The sequence below is a fragment of the Mus caroli genome, chromosome 4 (genome assembly GCF_900094665.2).
Source record: "Mus caroli chromosome 4, CAROLI_EIJ_v1.1, whole genome shotgun sequence".
Taxonomy (NCBI): Eukaryota; Metazoa; Chordata; class Mammalia; order Rodentia; family Muridae; genus Mus; species Mus caroli.
In genome coordinates this window covers 19,526,333-19,543,157 of record NC_034573.1, presented here as the reverse complement: position 1 = coordinate 19,543,157, position 16,825 = coordinate 19,526,333, and the positions used below count along the sequence as shown (strand labels likewise).

The following is a 16,825-nucleotide window of genomic DNA, read 5'->3' as shown; positions in this document are numbered from 1 at the left end:
AAAAAGAAAAAAACAAACCAAAACAAACAAAGAACAACAACAACAAAAACTCCACAATTTTTATCTTCACTGCTGCTTCTCTAGAATTCCCCAGTTTCGTTACCAGCACCACATTCTAGACTCTACTGGTCTAGTCTAGGAAGCATTCATTTCTGTTTTCCACCATATTTAGCATGTATTTTTAATCAGAGCGCATCAGTTTCTAACATATACATAGGCTCTAATCTCATTGCCTTAGTTTAAACCTTCTAGTATTTCAATAAACTAACTACTGCCTCCTGGGTCTTAAATCTAACTCCCACAGCAGCATAATTTTTCTCAAATACAAGTAGACCTTTTACTTCTCTGCTCCTAATCTACCGGCACTTCCTATGTGTGAGATGAAGTCCACATTTTTGGTACTGAATATAAAGCAATCTATCACAAGTCTCTTCCTAAATGATTTTCCAGCCACAACAGAACCATTTGCCTTTCCCCAGTATGCTAGATATTTTTTTTTCTTAAAGCTCTTTCCTTTGTCTTGGTTATGTTACTGGCTGGTTTTGTTTGTCTACTTGACACAAGCTAGAGTCTTCAGAGAGGAAGGAGCCTCAGTTGAGGAAACAATTCCGTGATACCTGGCTGAAGGCAATCTGTAAGGCATTTTCTTAACTAGTGACTGATGAATGAGGGCCCAGGACATTTTGGGTGATCCCATTCCTGGGCTAGTCATCCTCGGTTCTACAAGACATCAGGCTGAGCAAGCCACATAAAACAAGCCAGTAAGCAGCTCCGTCCAAGGCCTTTATCAGCTCTCACATTTAGGATCCTGCCTTTTTCACCTTTGTTTTCAAAGACAGCTCCAAAGTCATTTAAACCTTTTTCAATGGATATGCCTCATAGGTGTGTATGTACTCTGGGGATTAAAACGTCTGGGGATTTAAACCTTTATTTCAAACTACACTTTGAGGCAGTTTCCAAACTCAGCACACCTGTAGATAGAGAGGAAGCGTCTTCTGAATTGCAGTCAGCATGGGTCCAGGCAACTCCTTGTCTTGCTGGAACACTGTATGTGGCAGCAACAAACAGTCTATTATCCGAAAAAGTAGTTTCTGTGCTTTAGAGGTGGCAAAGATTTGTGCCCATGATTTAACAAGAATTCCTAAGAAAGAAGAGGAACAGCTTCAGTTACAATTATTTCCTAATCAGAGTATTTTCTTACTTTAAAAACAACTCATTTTATCAGGGAAAAAAAACAAGGAAGACAAACGAGACAAAGGCCAAGCCAGTGGGAATACAGAGATGGGCACTGAAGGGAGACTGGTATAATCTCAACCAAGAAAACAGGGGAAGAATAAACAAAGGCACAGGGACAATGAAATGACATATGACACAGAAAGAAAGAGAACTAAATCAAAGCCAAACCAACTTTCTCCAGTCCTTCACACCCTCAGAAAGACAATTATGAAGGGGAGTTGAAGGTACTACCAGTGTGTCAATTCCTCTTTTTCAGAAATTATTCAACTATTATTAGAGTCCCAGATACTCTCTTTAACCTGGGATGTAGTTTTAATGCCTTCTACTAGCAGCCTTGCATACAAAGAGGAGCAGTATCCTGAGTTAGGAACCAGAGAGTTTCAATGGTCCCACCTGCACCTATGGTTATGATACCCTAACCCTCACACACTCAGTCAGGCTCAGACTCGCCAGCCTTTATACTTGCTTTTTCTCCATTATGTTCTAAGTCTTCTATGTAAAGAAAACAGCAAGTTATTTGTTCTAATTTCTAATGAACAAATGAGTAATTTACTAGCCATATAACCCATTCCTACATTTAAGACATAGACAGATGGAAAGAATCTAGAGCTATATGTTCACAAAACCAGTTCAAGGCAAAACAACAAGAAAAGCCCTCATAAGCAAAATCTTGCCCAAAATGCACAAATCATCCATCCACACGGGACTCTGTGATTCCTGACACAGCTATCATGTACTCTGTAATGTAAAGACATTCTTCTGTAATCATCCACTTACCTTGGCAAAAACTAAATCTGCAAATGTCAGAAACCTTTCTTAGAGACTAATAAATCATACGCTTGAGTTAAAATAATACAGATCTTACTGTTGAACTGATAATGAATCTTTCCACTCACTTTTTTTTCCTAAAATTAAGTAATCTGAATTGCAATACTGCTTTCGGTGCCTTCTACATTATCCACATTTCCACAGTTTCACATTCTCCTTTATCTTTCACAACAAAGATAAAAGGTTTCAGACAGCCCAAATAAAGTTTATTTATACATCCACAAGATTAAAGGGAATAGATACAAGGTTTTGGCCATAGAGGTAAAATTTAAAAAAAAAAAACAAAAAACACAAAAAAACAAAAACACAAAACTTACATTCTCTGTAAGACTTCTAAGGAAAATTTTCTCATTTCCTTTTATTCAGTTCCTATTTTTGGCTAGCAACATGGTTCTAGTCAACAAAGATATTCAAATTACTGACTTCCTAAAGAAACATCAACCCCGTTGTTACAGAACAAGTACAAAAAGACTTCTTTGGAAAAGAGAAAACTTAGTGTGTGAGGAATAAGGTTTGGAGCCTTGTCACTGGTTTCTACTAATCCTCTTTGGACCTCCTTCATGCAGAGAACACCAGGAACAACAAAGGGAAGCGATGACTTTCTGGTAGTCTACCTTCTAGCCAAGTGTAGGTAAACATCAACAGAAGGTTCATCTTAGTGGTTTTGGGTATTCACAATTTGATTCAAATGGGCTATTTGCAGCAGTTAGCTTGGACATATATTCTATTATCATAATTAATATCAGTATCAACAAAAGCACAGCAAAAAAATGAGGGCCAGCATGAATTACTTCAGCAAACCACTGTATTTTATGCTTTCTTATGCCTGCACGTAGAATTAAGTGATGTAGTCTATATATTTCTTTCCACTTAGATCTTACTGGCTTGAGTTAAGGAAATGCAGCAAAAACATGTATGGAATACATACCCATTATCCCATAAGTCAGCTGCAACCCTGCACTGGAAACTTTTTTCCCCAAATAGGGCTTTATATATTTTAATACTTCACCAAGGTACTCTAAGGACTTTGTGACCATGGCAGATTTATCAGAAAATGTCTGCAGAGTCCTGTAAGTCACACCAACAGCCTATAAATAGAGGAAAGCATGGTTTACACATTCCAAGTCTTATACAACACAGACTTTGAAAACTAACTTTTTTATTTCTTTCTCACTACACATGTATCTTATACTTAGGCCTTAATTCTTAAATTTCCAATAAAGACTCACAAACATTAAAACAAGTGAAATCCAGGCATTGGTGGTGCTTACATTTAATCCTAGCACTCAGGAGGCAGAGACAGGAGGATTTCTGAAGTCAAGGCCAGGCTGGTCTACTGAGTGAGTTCTAGAACAGCTAGGGGCTACAGGAGAAACCATGTCTCAAAACAAACAAACAAACCCCAAATAAACAAAAAACCAAAAACCTGAAGTGAAACCTTTTATAACTAAAGGTCAATGGAAGAATTAACAAACAAACAAACAAACAAACAAAAACAATTCATCAGTAGTTATTTACAGGACTTAAGATTCACAAAATCATTAGAGAGAAGAAACATCAAACTGTTATACAAGAAGCTTATAGTCAGCTAAAGCTTTCCAAAAGGTTGGTTCATAATTCACATGACTGGAAATCTTCAAATTCCTACAGGAGAGGAGCAAGTAGCATTGCCAAATTCTTACAAGGAAAATCTCTTAGTTCAGCTCTATGATATGAATTGATGTCCCCCCACAATTTACAGCTTAAAGAATATTCTTAATGAGACATCAACTAGCTAGCTAGCTAAGTTGTCTTAGTGGAGAACTGAGGAAAATGTGATTGAGAGGCTAAAGATGGGACAAACCAAGCAGTGGTCAACAGAAATGTGAGGTGAGGCAGTAAGAAGAGGAAGAAGAGGCGATAACAAACCCTCCAAGCTTGGGAGGAGCGTGAATGTAAGCAGGCTGTAAAAAGCTAGAAAAGAATCAAGATGTAACCCTAGAATGGATTAGAAAATTTTCAGATCACACTGGGAGCTCACAAAGGATTTCAATGGCCTATATTGAAACCAAAACAGCACCAAAGTAATGTGATCTTCCTTACCAGCTCCTAGTGGTAAATCAGCGGACAAAGCAAGGGGCTGTATTGTCTAATACAGGTCTAACTATGGTAGGTAAACAAGGAAGCACAGTCTTGAGGGAAAGCAGAAGTAGGTGATGTGGAATGAAGAAGAGGGAAGAGGAAAGAAGCCCAGTGGCATGGGCAAATGAGAAGAGATGTATTTTAGTAACCAACCCTTTTTTTATTTGGCTTTCGCTATTTGAAAATTTCATTCCTCAGAAGTTCACAAACTTTTGATCTCCTATCCCTTACAAGCACAAATATCTTGAAACTTTTATTGTTTAGGTCAAGATAAACAGGCAAAGAGAAAGAGGACGGTGCTGGTAGGTGCTGAGTAGGGGCACAATGAATGAAGAATGTCTAATCTCACAAACACACAAAGCTAGAAAGTATTTTGAAAGCTGTTTCAAATAACTTTGTTTCATATTCCTGTTTCAAATAGGAAGTTTTCCATCCTATTATGCCCAAATTTTCAAGTGACATTTCTTAGAGGTCAACAGTAACTAAAATTGGACACTCTCATGGACTCAAAAACACATCAATAAAACAAAATTCAGAACTCTGAATTCTGAATGATTCTTTTACTCATGAGTGGTTGCTAAATACTTTTAGAAATTTGTAAAGTTAATGAGTGATATTGCTTCCCAACGTTGACATTTCCATCCTGGGAAAAAAATGATAGTGTCCTATTCCCACAAAAGCTTTTAAATATCAGGGAGCTCTCAGCTCATGAAGGTTCATGTAAATTGCCCAAATTTTAATTCTCTTGAAAACCTCAACTGTTTTTTAGCAACAGATACTGTCAGTTGTTTTCTTTGAAGTGATAGGCTTACTTACTTCATTCATTTCTGAAAAAAAGAAATGTCTGCCAAATGCCCAAGTCTGAATAGTCACATTTTGTCAGTTTTCTTTCAAGATAAAAGCAGTGAGCGCGGCTTGTGACCCGTGTGCTCACAGGCTCTTTCTTGAGACAATCAATGTACTGCTTTGGCACACTGAAGCCCCTTCACGTGCACTCTGAAGTTTCATCTGGAGACTGAGCTGAAGGGTTGAAATTTCCTGAGCATTTAAATCTTATTCCCTAATTAATACTATTCCTTAATGAACTAGTTTTACTTTTCTAATTTATAAAAGTATAAATTTTAATAGATATAATAATCTGAGGCCATAGTGCTGGTTCATGCTTTCACTTTCACAAAATTTGTGAAAACGTCATTATGGTTTTGGGATAAAGAACATCATGAGATGGTATCAGTAACTCACAGGAGTGTATAAACCATATTTCAATAGTTGTGATCATGATACCTAAATAAGTATGTTTAACTTTAATTTCTACCAGACTAAAAACCATTTATTTCTACATTTTCAAATAGATAAAAATATGTATTTGAAATATGTATATGTGTATACATAATATGTGTAATGGTTTGAAAGAAAATGGCCCCATAGGCTCACAGTGAGTGGCACTATTAGGTGTGGTCTGGTTGGAGTAGATGTGGCCTTCTAGGACAAAGTGTGTAACTGTGGGAGTGAGCTTTGAAGTCTTCTATGCTCAAGCTACACCCAGTGTGGCACACAGTCTCCTGCTGCTGCCCTCAGATCAAGATGTAGAACTCTCAGCTCCACCTCCAGCACCATGTCTAGCTGAATGCTGCCATACCTCTTACCATGAGAATCATGGACTAACCTTCTGAAACTGTTAGCCAGCCTTAATTAAATGTTTTCCTTTTTAAGATTTGGTATGATCATTGAGCGTCTTCACAGCAATAGAAACCCTACTAAAACAATATATATTATGTGTAATATATACATACAAATATATATATATGTATATGTATATATAGATAACATACATGTACACACACATATACACTTTTCTTTTTAAATTTAATGTGTGTAATTCTCTCAGAGGTAAAAAGACAGTAAATCCCCCAGAACTGAAGGGAACACTGTTAGCTGCCTTGTTGGTGTTCAGAATTAAACCTGGGTCCTCTTTAAGAGCAGCGAGTACTCTTACTCAATGAATCATCTCTCTAGTCCCATAATGTGTTCTCAGTACTTTGATAACTACATATATACCACACCATACTATTATTTCCATGTAGAAAAAGCACATTAAGCCCAACATTAGTATGTTACTTAAACAAACAAAAAAAAAGCCCACATCTAAGAATGGGCCTTACTATTTGGGGCTTTAACGTTTTGGAGTAATTCTTGCTGTGATTCTCTTATGAGAATGGTTTACTATACCTACAATCAGTAGGTTTTATATTGGATTCTTGCTTTCATTCTCTAAGTCAGGAATTTACAAAGTGTAAGACAAGGGGAGTGTATATAACTAGTCATGGACACTCAGTGCTAAGGTTCTCTGGTCAACAAAAATCTGATGTTTTGCCACAAATTGTTGCTGCAGAAATAACTATGTCCTGGGTAACTTCATTGGGAAAAGACTCACGGAAACTTTTTTGGGTTGGGGTGTTTTGTTTTGTTGTTGTTGTTGTTTTTGATGTCCAGATTTCATTCCATGTACCTTTCCTCTCTCTCCTGTTCCTTTCCATCCTTTGTCTGTGACAGGCTCTAGAGGCTGTCTGCTGAATCCCATGAGAACAAGAGGACATCTGAAACCTCTCCTAAGGAGCAGTGGTCTCAGCTTTCCATTCCTCCTAAAATGAACCACAGTGTATATGACTTTTGCTAACTTTCCCAAAAAGTTATCTAGCAAATAAGACTTACTGAGGAAAGAAAAAAAAGCCTTTTGCTTTCTTCACAGGATACATTCTAAATACTTTACAGCAAGAAACTCTGATTTTCTACTATTGATGAATCTACTGACAGTCTGACATTAAGTATTTAACATTTTGTATTATTATTTTAACCTTTGTATAACTTCAATTCTCAGATCAGTAAAGTCCCTTTTAGATCAAAGACAACATTAGGATTTTCAAATCCCTAAGGAGTCCTAGATAATGCTATCTAGCATTTTGCAAAAACCTGTCATTGATTTATTGATAAAAAGAAAGATTCATTTCGGCTGGATTAAATTAGAGGAGACCTACCTACTAGTGACCTTCCTTTGTGACCCCAAACTGTTGGTCAGGACTTACTCAACAGTCACATAAAATCCTCAACAGCAATTCATATTTCTCATCTGCATATTATTTTGTTATTATTAGCTATCATTAGGGCTGACTGCCATCTCTAATTCTTCTACAACTTTATCTTAAATTACTGGAAATCAGTGGAATTAACTGAGTTAACAATATAGAAATAATTTATTGGTTGAAATTATTTTCACACACTTAACATCGTATTTTCATGTAGTTAGTATCAACATGCTTGAAAGTAAACCTACGTTTGCTATGAATAATGTACAAAACACAATAATCCCAACATCAACAGTTTCAGCTAGGATGAAATAAACACTACCATACATTACATTCCTTTAAAATTAATGATTGAAACTATAATTTTAAATGGAAATTATTAGAAAGTAAAATCAAAAGAAATATTTGATTTTCAAGTCCTGATCCTACTATGAAATAGCTTCTGCTTGTATTTACAGAATTGTTGTGGGCCAGTAAATACTCAGCTGGACGACTGTAGACTCTATACTAGTTAGTATCTGAATTGGAACCCACCAACATTAACAATAAGATATTATTTCATTTCAGGTGGCCTTGAAGCAAAGCTTCCACGTTCTCTGCCTTACTTTTATTATTCATTACATGTGGAATTTCTGTCTTCAGAGTAAATCACACTATACTTGAGAGCAACACTTTCTTTACTCCAAAATTTTATAACAGCAGGCAACTAACGATATGACTTAAGTTAAACAATTCATTTTATAGAAAAAAATTAATAATACTTCAAGGTTTTCTGAAAAAAAAAATTGATCTGGAAGATTATAGTAACGAAAATACCTCAAGGAACTGAATGAGTGCTCGTTTGGGATCTTCGGGGCTGGGTAAATGTTCTATTCGAGCCTTTGAGAAGATATCCTTTACTTCTGAGAGTGTAAATAGTAACCTTGTCATCTCAGCCAGCTGGTCCATGTACTCTTTATCTATTAAGGTGAGATAATGATCATACTTATCAATAAATACGCAATACAATTTAAAATCTTATGTAAGTTATAAATATACTAGTGTACATACATACATATGCTGGAATACATCCTTCAATTTTGAAAGTATGCTACAAAAACTCAAATTTTCACAAAATTAAAAATGAAATTAGACTTGTCATACTTATAATTATCCTAACCTCAAAAATTTATTGAGGCATAAAAAACAATACAAGATATAGAAGTACAACCTTCTCAGGCCAGCCTCAGAGAAAACTTTCTTCTTGTTGTTTTTTTCCGAGACAGGGTTTCTCTGTGTAGCCCTGGCTGTCCTGGAACTCACTCTATAGACCAGGCTGGCCTCGAACTCAGAAATCCACCCGCCTCTGTCTCCCAAGTGCTGGGACTAAAGGCATGCACCACCACTGCCCGGCAAGCCTCAGTGAAACTTACAAGAAGCTACAAATAACAGCTTTTTAAAAAGCCATTACATATAAAACAGAACTGCATGGAAATTCTAACATGCACAAATTATCTTCAGTGACTAATAGTAACACAGAAAAGTAAAATATTTTGTGAAGATGGGCAGATCTCTCTAGCTGCAGTCTTCTATCTTGGGACTCAGTACGTTTCAGATTTCTCTTTCGTACAGGATCCCCTTCTCCAGAGGAAAAGCAGCCTGTCACCTGAGGAAGAAGTTTTGGTTCTTAGCGCTAAGGAAATTAATTCCTTTAGCTTTGTAGCAGGGCTATGTGCCATATGTAATAACAATAAAGTATCAATAAAAGAAACAGGCTGCAGAAGTACATTTTATATATATTTACAGCTAATTTTAAGTATATTTTGGATATGTGATATCTGCTTGCATGCCTTGTATGAATGACACTTACCCACGGCCTGTTCAGGATTCACATCTAGCAGCAAGTCAGGGTCAGAGAGGTGTTTTATGTGCATTTGCAAAACACAACGGACCCATGATCTTATCGTTAAGGACTGAGAAGACACGCAGCTTGACTGAGAAAGTGCTTCACATACTGTGCTGCTAAAACAAATTGAGGAACATTAAAACCAAAGTGCAGTGGGATCCCCAGAGAACAGAGCTTGGAAAAACCACATTCACACAACTCCCTTGGCTTCCCTGACTTCAGATGAACTCAGTACTTCAGACATGCTGAAAATGGATGCTGCAGATGTAACCAACAAGATGTTAAACACCCTTGTTTTCATTTCTAATATTCTAATGTTTATTTTTCCCTTTCTATTGTTAGTGTATCTATAGGCTTATGTCGAGAAAAAAAAAGTTGGCAAGAAGGCATGATAATATAATAGGTAAGCAATTAAACCCAAACAATAAAAACAAATAAAAAATGGAAGTATCAATAGCATTTAGTAGATGAGGCTAATAAAAAAGCTGTTTAGGACAAATATCGCTGTAGATATGTCTCTTGACGGACCAATCAATGGTGTTTTCATCCTTCCTTCTTCACTTTATAAGCACTTACTATCAAAGATTACCACACACAAAATTCCAATACACTATCTTCCAGGAAGTAAAAGAAACTTCCTTTTTCTTTCTTTTTCTTCACATACCTGCATTTTAATCTGTAAATATCAGTGCAAAGACTCACAGAGATTCATGTTTGCCCTGAGCTTTGGCAGGGTGGGGCACTGAGGTCCTTCCCAGTAAGTCTTAAAGCTAATTTTGTACAGAGAGCAACCTATCTAACACTATAATCACACACTGATGTACTCAAGGGTTGGCTTATGTGGTTACAATGGCATAAACCTCTTTCTCTTAAGCCAAACATAGCTGAGTCTAATTTCTGATCTATGAGGGGCTGCTGGGGATAAAAATGATGGGCATAGTTTTAACTTCAACATCACACTATGCATCATCAAAACAATCTTTGTCTTCTCATTTTGTTTTGATACAGGTTCACATAGAGAAACCAGAGGCTTTCATTGGGACGTCTTCCTTTATTGCTTTTCCACACAGTTTCTGAAACAGATTCTCTTACCTAGTGCTTGCCACTTGGGGATGGTCAGCAAGCTCCTATATAGTCCACCTACTTTTATATCTTAGCACTGGGGTTAAAGAGGGTCACTTTTACCTGGGTACTTGGATTCTGTACTTATGCCATCATTTCATACAACAAACACCTTATCCGCTCAGCTGTCTCCCCAACCCCTAAAACAATGTTTAATTAATCAGTTAACTAACTGTGTTAGTCCACTATGTACGTAGCTTTGGTTGTCCTGGAACCTGATATGTAGATCAGGCTGACCTGAAACTCAAAGACCTCACTGATTCTGCCTGAGTGTTAGCATTAACGTTTGGCTTAAAACCATTTTTTAAATGGACATAAATCAGATTTTTAAAAGTTCTAAAACACTCTAAATTGAAGTTTTCCTTTAAAAGAATACAACACAAATTGATCAGAGCTAATTAACAACATTGTGTTTCAGTTTCTTCAACTGTTACTAATAAGTATTATTTTAAAAATAAGTACTAGTATTTATATACAAATACACATATGCATGAGTGTATACACACACACACACACACACACACACACACACACACACAGATACCTTTTTTGCTCCCCAGAGAGGCTGTGTCTTACATCTCTAAGGTGGACCTCATGTTTCAAAATAAATCTTTTGAATTATCCATCATGTGTATTCTCATAAGAGAGAGAGAGAGAGAGAGAGAGAGAGAGAGAGAGAGATAGTGTTGAGAGGCTCAGGAACACTCAAGGAAGACTAAAAAAAAACAAAACAAAACACCAATGGACCTGAAGACTAAGCTCTACCTAAACAGTGCCATGCTGAGGAAACACAAATAAAGAATGCAAAAAAAGAGTTCCTTCTCCAGAGAGAAAGGCAACCCTCTGCCCAAAGTCTATGACCAAGGAGAGCAGGAGAACAGGTCTCATTCAAAGAGACCAAAAAAAGAAAGAAAAAGAAAGAAAGAAAGAAAGCAAGTAAGCAAGCAAGCAAGCAAGCAAGCAAGCAAGCAAGCTTGAAAGAGGAAGGTTATAGTCTTCTTTGTTGGTGATGAGAACATTACTAAGTATAAAGGCTCTTTGGACCAATGGGCCGAACTTTTTAAGAGGGCCCAGGTAACACATTTGAGCTGAAAGCAATACTTGTGCGAAAAAGGACCCATAATTCTCCCTACACACATCTCTGGGTGCAGTTACTGAAGAGCATGTAAGAGAGTTGGAACTTTGACACAAGGAGGCAAACTCAATAGGGGAAGTATGCCCAAGCTACCAGTAATCCTGAAAAACACAGATGCTCAAATGTGGTCTTGGTGGGGCATGGACAGTAGTTTCTTATGTAACTAGTGATGGTTAGTTACAAGAAAACTTACCACTGGGAAGTTTCTTAGCACCACCACCACACAGTCTTACATATGTGCAGTCATCAAAGGAAGGAAATATTAAACTGTACACTTAAAATTATATAATTAAAAAGGTTCAGTTTTACAAGTTGGTCTTTACTTTGGGGCCTAGGGGCTTCCATGTTAATAAAGGTGAGTGACTTAAGAGCAATAAATAAACATTCACTTTTGTTGGAGAATTCTCACACTAGAAGAAATTCTAAAAGCTGGTGCTGAATTCTTTTACTTTATAAGTCAAAGCTCAATGAGACAACACATGCTTAATGATGCTAGCTAATTGATGTCCTTAGAAAACAACTGACTCACTACATCACTTCACATCCCTGCCAGGCAGCTGCTAGAAGGACTGCTCCATCTCACAGGCCGGGGTGAATTCATCCTCTTCATCTTGATGCTTTTATAAAGTTCCCACATTATACAACATCTACAGTAACTTTATCTCATTTTTTCATAGACACCTCTATATATTACTGAAGTTGTTCCTCATAGCTTCTGTATGGCATGGCAGAAGATACAGAAAGATTAAACAGCATGATTTAAGAGAAGTGCTTTGTTCATGATCTCACAAGTATCAAGTCTTTAAAGTTGTCATTAAGTCTAAATATTAAATATACCAGTGTTTTATTGATTCAGCAATTATATCTATACAATTTTTCTCCCTAGGGAATACAGCAAAGTCACTTTAAGATAATGAGGCAGGCTAAGAGTATGAACTTGTAACAATTACATACATACATACATACATACATACATATATTCATACATACATACATATATGTTTGTGTGTGTTTGTGTGTGTAAATCAAACCACTAATTTAGGTTTTATACTCCCTGCTATTACTATTGTTAAAATGTCGCCTGCCAAAGGATATATAATAAACGTTTGTTTATATTAGAAAAACCCTTCCAGGGTACTTAAGCGTACATACCTATTTTGTAGCAAATGACTTAAATATCTTGCTACAAGTTGGGGCCAGATGATATCATCCCAACCAAAAAGCTGAATTATTGATATAACTGGCTGTGGCTGAAGATCTGGTGGTGCTGTGTTTGGCATGTCCACTGCCAGCAAAGTAAAATCTAGATTTAAAAAGAGAAAGTTCAGGTAAGACATTTTCAAACCCCACCTCTTCACCTCTAATTACAAGGATTTAAAAAATCTCAAATAAAATGTAACATTCAAAAATGTAATTTGAGTTTAAACAACTAAATTCATGCTGTCAATGTAAACACCATTTAGAGCTTGAAAAAGGTTTAAAGGCATCCAGCTCAGTAATATGATTACAGATATGGCTCCTTCGAGTCAAGCCAGTGCTTGACTATAATTCAGAGACCTAGTCAAAAAGTATTTCTTGCATCCAGTCTTCTTTGATTAAGTTGACTTGCCACCTGCCACAGGCACTCATGCTCACCGCCGATAACCAACATTCTCTTCTATTAAACAGTGATTTCCCATGATTAAAGACACCCACTTTCTTCAGAACCCACGATCTAGAAACCCATCAGTTCAGTCTGTACCTATGCTCCCAGGTCAACTGAAGCACTGCCTCCTAGGAAGCTCTCTCATTCCCTTCTACCAACTTCACACACAAGGTAGGTTTACTTCTTGCTCTACATTGCTACTTCTAAACCATTCTCACTCTTTCCTCTCTAACAGATCTAGCTTTAAATCTCCATACAACATCAAACTATACCAGTAACATGCTCTTCTTGATGTATACCCTCCAGCTGCCCAGGTTCATATTATTCTTCAACAGCAATTTTGCCATGATCTTATTTATTTGGAATTCCTTTATTCCAGTGACTATCCTTCCCCATATTTAAATACTCCCATGTTGATACCCAAAGGACTTGGCATTACCAATTATAACCTCTGTAAAACTTCATTTTAAGGACTCTATCTTGAAAAATTTGCTGTGTAAGCATGATAGCTTGAGCCCTAATCTTGAACACACACATGATTGCAGGGTACATATCTGTAATCCTGGTGTTGCTGTGTGGGTCCTTGGAACTCGCTGGCTGAGCAGCCAACAGTGCAGAAACATTCGAACTCCCACCCCCATCCCCAAACACCATATATGCCCCCACCCATCTCTGCGATCTGGTTGGAATAAAGACTCCCCACACACCTTCAATCCCTCTGGCTGGAATACAGACATGCCCTTAGTACCCATCTCTAGGGTAACAGTAGTTTGTAGAAGGAAGCAGTCATGTTTGAAAGTGACTAATTAAGGGGTAGACAAAGTGATGAATCACAGAGACAGAATGAGTCAAAAATAAGATATGCCCAACTCTTAGGAGAACAGACAGGAAAAAGAGGTGACTTAAAGAGTGGCAGAGGGAGAAAGAATCAATCAGTTCCACCGAGTGGAGCTGAGAATGAAAGGAAATAAAACTTGAGACCTATGATTCATGTAATTTATGTCAACTAGCCCAAAGAGTTGTTTGTGAGCTTTGAAACCTGGGGCTGAGAACATAGCAGAACAGGCCAGGACATGCCCGGGCAGGCCCATTGTCGTTAAGACATTCCTGAGGCTGCTTGGCCATAAAGATAAAGAGAATGACATGTCTGGACTGGCCCGGTGCCTCCCTATCTCCCGCCCTTCTGACACGGGTTAAATGTTAACCAGATGCTCTGCTGTTACCTCGATCTGCACGTACAGTCTGCTGATGTTTAAATGGACCGTGCCAATTCCTCCCCCAGCCCCAGACCCTTTTCTATAAAAACCGCTAGCTTTTGAGTCACATGGCCGACAACTGTTGTCTCCTGTTTGAGATCCGTGTTGGTCTGGAGCTCCATCATTAAACTACCTCATGTGTTTGCATCAAGACAGTCTCTCATGATTCTCCCCACTAGATTCTTTCAAGTACAGAGTAGGTCAGATGAGTGGAGTTCAGAGGCAGTTTTGCCAAGCAGAGTAATTCCAGGAGAAGCTGAGAGAAGCCAGTCAATCAGTCAGCTTGGAGAGGAGTTTGAGCCACAACAGCTGAGTTGAACCAGCCAGCCAGAGTTCAAAAGAACTAGAAGGGGTGACCTTATTCAGCAGTAAGTCATCAGGCAAATAAGGAGGATGGTGACCCTGTAGGAGGACCAGCAGTCACAATTAAGCTGGACCCCTGAGATCTCTCAGACACTGGACCACCAACCAGGCAGTATACACCAGTTGATGAGGCCCCCAACGCACATACAGCAGAGGACTGCTAGGTCTGGTTTCAGTCAGAGAAGATGCACCTAACCCTCCTCAAGAGACTGAAGGCCCCAGGAAGTGGGGAGGTATGGTGGGATGGGGGTGGGGACATCCTCGTGGAGATGGGGGCTGGGGGAATAAAATCTGGACTGTAAGATAAATCAATCAATCAATCAATCCAAAAAAAGTTCTTTTTGCAGGTCCCTGTCCTTTTTTCCACAGCATCACACTTTGCTGGTTTGCATCTTATCTGCACTCCTCTACAGTGCCCTTCCTTGTTTCTCTTGAGCCACAAATATGCACAGAAATACACTGTGAACTGATCCACAGTGTTCTGTTTTCATCCATTCTTATATTAATAACCATCTTAGCCAGTTTCTGGGCTTTAAAGATTATTCACCCATAGATAGATTACAAATAAACTGCCAGCTCAGAGCTCTTCTAGGAAGCCTGCTTATTATATTCAAGTCCTCATTTAACATATTTAGACTTCAATGAATACCTTAAAACAAACCCAAAACACTCTAAGAACTTAAGAATCTTCAATATTCTGTCATAGTCCCTTCCTAATCTTCTTATAAGCAAATTGCTAGTTACTCTAGACACCTTTCATGAATGAACTATTCTGGTCACATTACCTTTTTTGCTTAGTACATATTGTTAGTTTTATCTTTGCTTCCTTTAGATCTGACCATTTCTGACTATCTACACTACAACTTTAGTCCAATTTGGTTTCAGTTGTTTGAATAATTTTCCAACTGCCTTATTTCCCTCTTTGCTTCCCTTTACCTCATCAGCAGAACAACTGTAGTTCCTCTTCTGAAAAACCACCAATAACTTCTAATCTCCACATCAACGTGGAAGTCTTTGCAGCTGCTCAGAAGGCAGAGGGCAGACTTCTCATCACTTAAGTACATGTCTGCCTCTCACTCTTGCCCTCCACCTCTGTCTGTCTCTTCCCTCTAGTTCCCTAAGCACTGATCTCGCTCCCCATGTCACTGCCTCCTTGAGTACTCTGTTTAAACTGTAATCTCCCCTCTCCCCTGCCCTGTTTTGGTTTGTTTTTGCTGGATATGGTGTTTTCATCTGTAAACCAGACTCAGGAAGCTGAGGCAACAGGATCACAATTCCCACAGGACTGGTGTAGTGGCTATTCCTGGTTGTCAACTTGACTATATTTGGAATGAACTACAATCCAGAACTGGAAGGGTTACCAGTGACCCTTATGTGGAGGCTTGGAGATAGAAGTTTCTGATCTGGATCTTGGTATGGAGATCTTGAGGTATAGTGGCTCTGGATTCCAGAAGATTAGATCTCCATGTTCAAGGTCATCTGGGATTAAAGGTGTGGTGGAACACACCTTTAATCTGGGCTACACCTTCTGCTGGAGACAATATAAGGACATTGGAAGAAGGGAGTCTCGCTCTCGCTCCTTCACCTGCTTGCCATGTGGGACTGAGTAACTGCTAGATCCTTGGACTTCCATTCACAGCTACTACTGAACCAACTAAGCAAGACTCTCAGAAACAACAGCAACAAATTATTCTTGGCCCCATCACTCACTAGATCATAACTTTTGTGAGAATGGGGTATTTTTGTCTGTGGTGGTCCCCCCAATGAGTATATCCCTAGTACATGCAAAGCTGAGTATTTAAATAACTTCTGTCAACCTAATTCTACTTCAAATCAGAACTGTATGCCATTAAGTTTGAATTTGCTTGGCACTTACTTTTAGAACCTAGGATAGTGTCAACTAAACTAACACAAAACTGCTTCTGCTGATGGTCTAGCTTTAAAATTCTGGATGACAGAATAAATTTCAACTTACTAACAATATGTATTATCTCAGACACGACACTAGTTGGAAAGCATGACCTGCCACTGTCTTCTGTCCATATGTGTAGACAGTCTTATGTAGTTTGTATAAAGTCTGAACTGCTCCAAGGCTCAACTTCTTATCCATTTTTTATCATTCATTCCGCCATTTTTAGCTCATCTTTCTCC

The 16,825-nt window shown here is 38.1% G+C and overlaps 1 protein-coding gene across 1 annotated transcript in view; it reads right to left on the bottom strand.

The window, feature by feature from the left end:
- Nucleotides 1-16,825, bottom strand: part of Mms22l (MMS22 like, DNA repair protein) — a 104,441-nt gene that overhangs the window by 13,569 nt on the left and 74,047 nt on the right. The window contains exons 15-19 of the mRNA XM_021160342.2: nt 12,563-12,713; nt 9,118-9,266; nt 8,085-8,227; nt 2,993-3,152; nt 972-1,141 (exon numbers count right to left, since the gene is read on the bottom strand). Coding sequence (XP_021016001.1) covers nt 972-1,141; nt 2,993-3,152; nt 8,085-8,227; nt 9,118-9,266; nt 12,563-12,713 — 773 coding nt within the window. The remainder of the gene's footprint in view (nt 1-971; nt 1,142-2,992; nt 3,153-8,084; nt 8,228-9,117; nt 9,267-12,562; nt 12,714-16,825) is intronic.